This window comes from Phyllobates terribilis, unplaced genomic scaffold, assembly GCF_046119375.1.
Source record: "Phyllobates terribilis strain yellow unplaced genomic scaffold, ASM4611937v1 Scaffold_49__1_contigs__length_9717188, whole genome shotgun sequence".
Taxonomy (NCBI): domain Eukaryota; kingdom Metazoa; phylum Chordata; class Amphibia; order Anura; family Dendrobatidae; genus Phyllobates; species Phyllobates terribilis.
The window spans coordinates 5,344,462-5,354,528 of record NW_027362809.1 but is presented as its reverse complement, the minus strand read 5'-3'; the positions used below and the strand labels follow the sequence as shown (position 1 = coordinate 5,354,528).

General features: G+C 41.2%; 1 protein-coding gene across 2 annotated transcripts; it reads left to right on the top strand.

Moving 5' to 3' along the window:
* Positions 1–566: 566 nt before the first annotated feature.
* On the top strand, positions 567–4,718 carry LOC141191631 (uncharacterized). Of its 2 annotated transcripts, none has more exons than XM_073661567.1 (4): positions 567–793; positions 877–974; positions 1,143–1,233; positions 3,287–4,718. In XM_073661567.1, the coding sequence occupies exons 1-4, from the start codon at positions 631–633 to the stop codon at positions 4,645–4,647; spliced, it is 1,713 nt and encodes a 570-aa protein (XP_073517668.1). In that variant the 5' UTR covers positions 567–630; the 3' UTR covers positions 4,648–4,718. The 2 variants fall into 2 exon arrangements, with proteins under 2 accessions (XP_073517668.1, XP_073517669.1); XM_073661568.1 differs by having other exon boundaries at positions 3,290–4,717.
* The last annotated feature ends 5,349 nt before the right edge of the window (positions 4,719–10,067 follow it).

Sequence of the window (10,067 nt, the reverse complement as noted above, 5' to 3'; positions counted from 1 at the left end):
GGTTTTATTACTAGATGTAAAGAAGAAATCTAAACACTGTAAAAAATAAATCTCAAATGTTTCCCTTATTATCTCCAGTAATTGTATTATTACACAGGATTTTTTGATGTTACATCGCTCATCTTCTCATTCAGGTCTCTACAATATCGGATCCTCTCAGTGAAGATATTCTATATAAGAGAATTTTCCTGATTTACCCATCAAAGATGGATATGGACAGAGACAAGATGGTGGAGGGGATATTACACCTCATCCTAGAGATCCTCTTCCGGCTTACTGGAGAGGTGAGAGATTCTGATGACGTCACATTACATCATTCTTATCTATGGGAATAACAGACAGAACTGGAGAGGTGAGGACTCTGGAAATATCTGTAGTGAGATTTATGAATGTGTCTCTACATAACCAGGATTACACAGTAGTGAAGAAGACCTCTAGTGAGCGCTGTCAGGACCCTGTGTCTGAGGGATTGGGAAGAACCCTGAGCCCAATCACAGGGCCTCCACCTCACCCCCTGATACATGAGGACATCAATGACCAGAAGATCCTAGAACTCGCCTACAAGATGATTGAGCTGCTGACTGGAGAGGTGACATTGCTGGGAATGCTGAGACATTTTATAGTATAGCTATGAAGGGATTGGGGGATGACTGTCATTGTATGTGTCAGATTCCTATAAGGTGTCAGGACGTCACCGTCTATTTCTCCATGAATGAGTGGGAGTATTTACAAGGACACAAAGATCTGTACAAGGACATCATGCTAGAGGTTCTCCAGCCCCTCACATCACCAGGTAATAGACAGGACTAAATACACACGACCTATAATTATCTGTATGTAAAGAATGAATTCAGTTCCTGTATGTGTTTCCTCCAGATCTATCCAGTAAGAGGACAACACCAGAGAGATGTCCCCGTCCTCTTCTTCCACAGGACTGTAAACAAGAAGATCCCAATGTTCCTCAGGATCATCAGGTAGATGGAGAGAAGGTGTCACGAGATCTCCCCTATTTGTCTTGTTTTATCCACCAGTATTATATGTTTTATACTTGTGTAATGAGAACAGTGGAGATGGCAGGATTAGAGCTGATCATAGATGGGACTTCTCCAACTGTCTGTGACTTGGACAATATTTTTTTTCAGGGTGAAGATCTGACCCATATTAATACTATAGAGACATATGAAAGGGGTGATGAGCGGTGTAAAGAGGAGATTCCTACATATGACGACCCAGGTGAGTAGTGACCACTAAATGAAGAGAGGTCACAGATTCTTCTGGTTTACTGGTCATGTAGGCTGGCCATATCACAATCGTGTGACCACCATTTTGCATCTAGGCCAAAACCTTTTCTTCCACCAAAAATTGTACAAATGACTTTGGACATTGAAAGCCCTTTTCTATAGAACTTACAACCTGGAAGATCCAACTACCAACTGAAATTAGAAGATCCTGACTTTTACCTGCCCAGATCTGTAAACTACAAAGCTAAATGACAGCATATGTAGAAAGTGCTGACAAGTTAGAAAATCACTTAAAGAAAAATATTATGATGAGCCTGTAAGAGAAAGTGGAGGGTAATGATGCTGTTGGCTTCCTAGAATCCTGATATCTTATTAGATTAATCTACCTTCTCTCCATTCTGTGTTGCTGAATGTGCTCATATGGTCCCTACAAGACCAGGTCCAGTCTTTATGACCAAACCTCGCTTTTATGATCGGCAACATTAAACGTGCGGTGAGGACCAAGTGTGAATTTCTGTATAATAACAACAGAGTTTCCCTTTATCCTGACTTTTCAATTTCTTTTTAAACCAAATAACTTCAAATAGATAAATTATACAAAAAACATTACACCTGTGCCATGATATATCTCTAAGCTGTGCGTGGCTGATGGCTGTAATATACATTTATTCACGCCTGCAGGAGATGTGTTGGCTCGAGCCCTGGTTTCATGGATTCACTCCACATCATAAATTACATAACATTATCGATCCTAAAGAATTTAGATGCAATTTATCCTGAAATGGGTGGCACTAATACTTTCTCTACTCTTCTGGTCAGGACTCATAGTATCTCCAACAGTCTACCATAAATTAAGTGCAACTCTGGCTTAGTGTTGGAGTCCCCCCCCCCCACCCCCCAAACATACATTCTTGTTGGGGATGTAATGTATTTTTTTATCCTGTCTTTTTTTTTTACCTGTTCATTCTGTATGATAGTTTGATTGTGGTGGGATCGGCCGGCCTCACATATGTGAGTCTGTAACTCCCTGGTAGTCATTCAACAAAGGTCTCCATTGCCTCTTCCAAATGCCCGAGTTCTAAATTTAAGACATCTCAGCTCTGCACTATTATAAAAAGTTCTCATTAAATGTATATTTCTTCTTGATACTCATCTGACAGAAAATATTGGCCCTTACTATAGTTTAAATTGCCTGGAGCTACCAAGAAGCATACTCTAATTATCCCAGAGAGGTTTCACCACTAGTTACTTTTTTTTTTCGATCTTTTCATTAGATGTGTTATTGTCTATAGTCAAAGTTTTGCCCATCACCCTTTAACCCCTCTACATGGATCTGGATTTACACAGAGACCCCTAGGCTTGGACTTGGTGTTGCCTGCTGTTCTGTGGTGTGAGATGACAAGAAGAATAGTCAGGTGGCCGGATCAGAACAAGGAGGGCAGAGAATATACAAAATCAGAAGACACAATAGTAGTCAGTAAACGAGCTGGGATCACAAGAAGAAACTAAGAAGAAAATACACAACATGGGAGCTGAACCCAGAAGACTTAACCAGCGGAGAACAAGGCTGTATCAGGCAGCTTCCAGCATTATGCATGAGCTTTAGTAGGGTGTGGTGCTTTCCATTTGAGTTAAGTAGGGAGCATATTTGACTTTGGAAGAGCAGATTTTGCTGGATTAGTTTATGGAAGCCATGTTTCTTTTCAAGAGTTTTTGAGCCACTAATGATGTGGAAACCTCTGTTTTTCCGTTGACAGATGATGGACCTGAGTGGAGGCTTGTTTTTTGTGAGATGAGTAGAAATTTTTATTGGTATCATTTTCGCATATTTCATATTTGGGAGGCAGAATGAACAAACAGTTGAACACCAAACTCTACTTGTTCATGCTATGAGGTTTTCTATTAGACTGTGAACTGTCATTATCTTGGTGAATAATTCAATATTTTTACATAACTTGCCATTTGTACCAACAGATTAAGTAGAAATGTTCAAAAATATGAATTTCAAGAATATTTTATTCAAATATAATATTTTTTTTACTTAGCAGATGACTGTACTAGGAGATCAGAGGGACAGCTGACATCTTCAATTTTCAAATCAGATGAGCTGGAGATCTCACAGGATACAATTGAAGAGAATGCTATTACTCCAAATATACCATCATCCCTTCCCAGCAAAGATGTGTCATCTGATCCTTTGAAACAGGTCCTATCTTCCGATTCATTACCGACTACTAAGGAAAATCAAAGTCATAAAATAAGCATTAAAAAACTAACTGCTCCTAAAGCTAAGAAGCCATTTTCACGGTCAGAATATGGAAATAGTTTTCCCCTCAAAAAGTTTTTTCTTAAACATCAAAAAATTCACACAGCAAAGAATAGATTTCCTTGTTTCAAGTGTATGAAATGTTTTAACAAGAAAGCAAGTCTTCTTAGTCACCAAAGAACTCACACAGGGAAGAAGCCTTTTTCATGTTCAGAATGTGAGAAATGTTTTACAGGGAAATCAAATCTTGTTAACCACCAGAGAACTCGCACAGGAGAGAAGCCTTTTTCATGTTCAGAATGTGAGAAATGTTTTACAGGGAAATCAAATCTTGTTAACCACCAGAGAACTCACACAGGAGAGAAGCCATTTTCTTGTTCAGAATGTGGAAAATGTTTTACAGATAATTCAAGTTTTATCAGACATCAGAGAATTCACACAGGGGAGAAGCCTTTTTCATGTTCAGAGTGTGGGAAATTTTTTTTCCGGAAAGCGCATCTTGATAGACATCAGAGAACTCACACAGGGGAGAAGCCTTTTTCATGTTCAGAATGTGAGAAATGTTTTAACCAGAAATCAGATCTTGTTACACATCAGAGAACTCACACAGGGGAGAAGCCTTTTTCATGTTCAGAATGTGGTAAATATTTTACAGAGAAATCAAGTCTTATCAAACATCAGATAATTCACACAGGGGAAAAGCCTTTTTCATGTTCAGAATGTGGAAAATGTTTTAACCGGAAAGCGCATCTTGATAGACATCAGAGAATTCACACAGGAAAGATGCCTTTTTCATGTTCAGAATGTGGGAAATGTTTTAACCAGAAATCAGATCTTGTTACACATCAGAGAACTCACACAGGGGAGAAGCCTTTTTCATGTTCAGAATGTGGGAAATGTTTTAACAGCAAATCAGCTCTTGTTAAACATCAGATAACTCACACAGAGGAAAAGCCTTTTTTATGTACAGAATGTGGGAAATGTTTTAACCAGAAATCAAATCTTCTTAGTCACCAGAGAACTCACACAGGGGAGAAGCCTTTTTCCTGTTCAGAATGTGTGAAATTTTTTAATCGGAAAGCGCATCTTGATAGACATCAGAGAAGTCACAGAGGGGAGAAGCCTTTTTTATATCCTTAATGTGGAAAATCTTTTACTTGAAAAGACTTACCTTTAGCAAAAAAAAATCTTGCTAATAAGTGAGTGCGTCCTATAGACTGGAGATAGCTTCCTGTGGCCGAGAACAATGAGACCGTGTCCTTCCTGATCAGTGAGAGAACTGCTCTCTCCTCAAGCCCCACACCTATCTAACTGATTGGTGCAAAAGAGGAGAGGAAGGTACTGGGACCTATGCAGAGGCAGCACGTCCTGACTGAGCAGCTGAAGAACCTAGCTCATGGACCTTTCAGATCATGTAACACTGTTTTACCTATTTTTAAAAGTTGTTAGGTTCCGTTATGAACTGTGCCATTTCTTAATGAGTTTGACCTCCTGAATTCAAATTGGACAATGAGTTTTCCTTTTACTGCTACATATAATTAAGGATAAAAGTTTCAGTACTTTGAAACATTATTTTTGTAAATATACCGATGCAGAATATTTTATTATGCCAATTTTCTGATATTTATTTAGAGGAAACTTAGAAACAATTCAAGTAACTAAAACCTGTCTAATCCCTATTGCGAATTTTAAACCGTTACAGAAATTGCACTACAAAATTAGTCCTCATTCAGTGACAACTGTTTTTTGCTTGTTTCTTGTACTCCTGTATCAAATCATCTCTTAAAATTATGCAACAGTAATTTGCAAGCATTGATGGATTTCATTTTCCTTGATATCTTTTTCTCTATAGCTGCAATATCTTGGTTACATCTCTCACCATCCTCATCTCTCACTACTCCACAGTTTGGTGTAAGAAAAGTCCAGAATGTAAGAAATTAATCATTAAGGACATGTTACAGCCATGATCCTTATATGTTTTGAGGAGAAATAACACCCAACTCTTCATAGTTACTGTATCTGCTCGAGTTTCCCAAAAAGTTAGTTACCACAAATGCAAATGTAAACCATACTGCTTTTTCCTTGCCCTGCAACGAATGAAAAAACTCCTCATCTTGAAGAAGCTTATGAATCTGAAGTCCAATAAAGACTCCTTCTTTTATATTTGCTTCACTTAACCTTGGAAAGTTATCAATCAGATGCATGAATGCTTTTAATTTTTTATCCATAGCCTTTACAAAGTTCTTCATTAGGCCCAACTTGATAAGATTTTGTTGCCACCATTGCCTAGGTGGGTCCTCAACTTATGGATTCAGGACAATTTACTCCCTTGCTGAAGTGAATGTCAGAGAGGCCAGTCCCTTTTTTTGTAGCAATATTCTCTTGCACGACTATCCCACTCACACAGAAAGCAAAAATGAAAAAGTGAAAAAAAAAACACTTTTTCATTTTTACAAATCAATTTGTGAAGCACCTGGGGGTTCCAAGTGCTCACTATGCATCTAGATAGGTGCCTTGGGGGGTCTCGTTTCCAAAATGGGGTCACTTGTGGGGGAGCTCCAATGTTTGGGCACGCAGGGGCTCTCCAAACGCAACATGGTGTCCGCTAACAATTTGAGCCGATTTTTCCATTCAATTTGTTAGCGGACACCATGTTGCATTTGGAGAGTCCCCGCCCGGATGTTTCACGGTTATTAAACACCCAAAAAAAAACATGCGGGGATCGCTCGTGCATGGCAGGCAATCCCCGCAAAGTTTTTTTGGCCGCGAAGCATATGAGGTGGAGACTCGAGCATGTCACTCAAATACCCACGATACTCAATGCATACCAGAACACCCGATGCAAACTCAAGTAGCGAGCACTTGCGCTCAACAGTAGTCACCATATCGTCATCTTTTTTTCTTACTTTTGAAAAAAATCCCAACCCCACCACAACCCTAACCCCAACCCTAACCTCAATCCTAACCGTAGCACAATCCTAACCGTAGCACAACCCTAACCGTAGCACAACCCTAACCTGAGAGTTTATTTTTTACGCCGTTCCTCCTGCAGTATAAGTGATTAGACAACCTTATTCTTCGGGTCGGTGAGACTACAGCGATACCAGAATCATATGGGGTTTTTATGACTGACAGCTGTCACACACTAAAAGACGCATTTTTTGTAAAATCTAGTTTTTGCATCGCCATATTTTGAGAGCTATAATTTTTCTAGATTTTGGCAGACAGTCATTTGACGGCTTGTTTTTTGCGGGATGAGTTGACTTCATTATTGGTGCCATTTTCAGGCACGTGACATTTTTTGATTGCTTTCTATTCTGATTTTTGGGAGGCAGAATAAACAAAAACCAACAATTCAGGAATTGTTTTTTTGTTTTTTTTTATTCTGTTCCGCGTGTGGTAAAATTGATAAGGCAGCTTTATTCTTCGGGTCAGTACGTTTACAGCGGTACCACATTTATATCGTTTTTCTATGTTTTGCACTTTTACATAATAAAAGTAATTTTATAGAAAAAAATATTTTTTAGCATCGCTTTATTCTGAGAGCTATAACTTTTTTATTTTTCAGCTGATGGAGCTGTATGGCAGCTTGTTTTTTGCGGGACGAGATGACATTTTCAGCGGTACCATTTTTATTTATATTTGTCTTTTTGATCGCGTGTTATTCCATTTTTTGTTTGGCGGTATGGTGATAAAGCATTGTTTTTTGCTTCGTTTTTTATTTATTTTTTTTACCATGTTCACTGAAGGGGTTAGGGAGAAGATTGTTTGGAGATGCACTGCGCATGTCCAAAAAATCTTCCTGCTGTCTGGCAATCCGGATGTTGTCATGATGACATCGGGTCGTCATGGCAACATCCTGGAAGCCATGGCAGACAGCGCTGGAAGCCGGAAGAGGAGTTGAGTATCTGCGATCACCTCCCCTTGCCACCGCAATGCTGCGATCGACTTTGATCGCAGCATCACAGGGGTTAATGTTCTGGGAGCGGTGCGTGACCGCTCCCTGCACATAGTACCGGGTGTCAGCTGTGATAATCAGCGGGTGTCAGCTGTGACAATCAGCTGACACCCGGCAGCGATCGCGCCCACACAGCCTGTGTGCGCGCGCGCGATCGCCATGACGTACTAATACAGGTCTGGCTCTTAAGTCCCAGGGCACAGACGCGTATTCGTACATCTAATGTTGTTAAGGGGTTAAAGACATTTTCATTGCAGTGGTACATTGTAAATTCTCTCCATCTGCTTTCAATGTACATTTTGGTGGTCTTAAAGATGAGATAGAACAGGCTTGCAGAACAGCAAATATCAGCACTGCTGGCAGAAACAGATGATCTTGAAAATAGGTCAAGGCTCAATGATATACCACTTATTGGTGTGCCTGAAAAAATAGAAGGCGCCTTTCCTACTGAATTCTTTGAAAACTGGCTGAAATTAATAATCAGGCTTGAAACCTTAACCCTCCTATAAGCTGTAGAACGAGGTCATAGGGTGCTCATCTTCCTCCTGGGCTTCCACAAAGACCTGTGCTGGCTAAAGTTTTACACTACCGGTACAAAGATATTATCCTGCGACAGGCAAGGGATCACCCAGATGTAACAATCAATGGGTCCAAAATCTAGATCTTTCCAGATTATTCTATAGAAGGACTGAAACAAAGAGCCAGATTCATTGATATCAAAAAACATCTGAGAGATCTGCATGTTCCATATTCAATTATTATATTTAATAAACCTTTCTGAATTGACGTCTGCAATAAACCAGCAGCACGAGAATTATCCACAAACTTCTCCAGATCCTGATATTCATCGGTTTTGACAAACCCATGAATCTGCAGCAGCTGAACATCAAACTTAAAACGCCAAGAAAAGAATACGGATCAGGTTAGCACAATCTGATACAAATAATCTTAAATGTTTGTTGGGTAAGGCCCTATTTGCGCTACTTTCTCCCTAGTGTTTTATCTTGGATACAGCAGCAGTACATTGGAATCGTCTCCCGGTCTGGAAATTGTCAAAGGAGAGCCCGGCTGCAGAGGGCATTATCTATATATCTACATCATGGAATACTTTTACAATCGACTATCATCAAGGGTTACAAACTATTAGACAAAATGGAGGATCCATTATGGACATGGACAGCTCTACAAACATTTCCTAATGACAATACGTTTACACTTGAATGGAACTCTAAATAATTGTCTGCACATTATGTTAACTAGTGTTGAGCCACCCCCGTAGTGTTCGAGTTCGGTTCGTCGAACACCCGTGTGTTCGCCGAACTGTTCGTCGAACTGTTCGTCGACCACCTTCGAACACCGTTAAAACCAATGGCAGGCAAACAAAAACACAGAAACACATAGAAAACACCTTCAAAGGTGTCCAAAAGCTGACAAACTGCTCAGAAGACACAACTAACACATGGAAAAGTGACAAGTACATATAGTCATGCGAAAAGAAAAGAGGTGGAGGAGTAAAAGGAGGGGGAGACACAGATATAGGTATGTCATGCCCTTCTAAAATCCAAAAAGTGAGAAGCCGACACGGCCAGTCCGTTCCTGCCTGTGCCACCTCTGTGTCGCCGGGTTTGTGCCAGAGCCGCGGTGGACCCTGACGGCCAGCCCCCCTATCCCAATACTGGTGCCTGTCCGCCGGTGGGTCGAGGCCCACCACGGTGGGGGGGGGGGGGGGAGTAACATCTGCAGAAGAAAGACCATCTTCCAGCCAAACTAAGATGTCGACTTCTTTTCGTGGACAATGTGATACGATCCCATTCTTACGGACACGCCCATCGCTACAAATTCTAGATGAGGCACAAAAACAGCAGGTGCTTCAACGGATATCAAGTGCTCCTTCAAGTGGGCTCTCAATCACCTCAATTTCAACATCACAAATACTCCAGTCCTCAGAGGTGTCACCCCAATCGCACTTGCTTCCTCACAGCTCCCAAGTCTCCAGCTGCCCGTCTGAGTATGGGGTAACACAGATGGCTGAGTCTGCCCAGCTGTTTACTCATACTATAGCCTGGGAAACGGAGGTCTGCTCCAGAGCTTCTGTTAATCCAGATGAGGAAATGATCTGATCCGATGCCCAGAATCTTTATAAGTTGGATCCAGGACCAGATGAAGAAGGTTCTGAGCATAATGTAGACCCTTGTTCCCAAACTGTAACTCCTGTTGGTGGAGACAATGATGAAGACGATGATGAGACTCAAATACCTGATTGGAGCGACAACTTTTCGGTCAGGGCAGGAAGAGGTTGGCTCTGAGGGTGACGGGTGTGATAACACACAGGGTGATGATGACGAGGTTGGAGATCCCACTTACTGTCAACCCACAGTCAGACAGTCGATGAGGTCAGCAGAGGAGGTGGAGGAGGATGTGACTAGCCCTGGGGATGGGGATGACTCGGTACCCGGGCATTTGCCTGGCCTTGGGGATGTCGCGGTGGTCGGCTCCCTGGCCCGTACCCTGGGGTCTCTCTTTAAAAGGGTGGATAATTGTTAATTTTATAAGAGTTCATGACGCCACCTGTGGTATCTGGTGACAAGCACCAGCGCTGCAG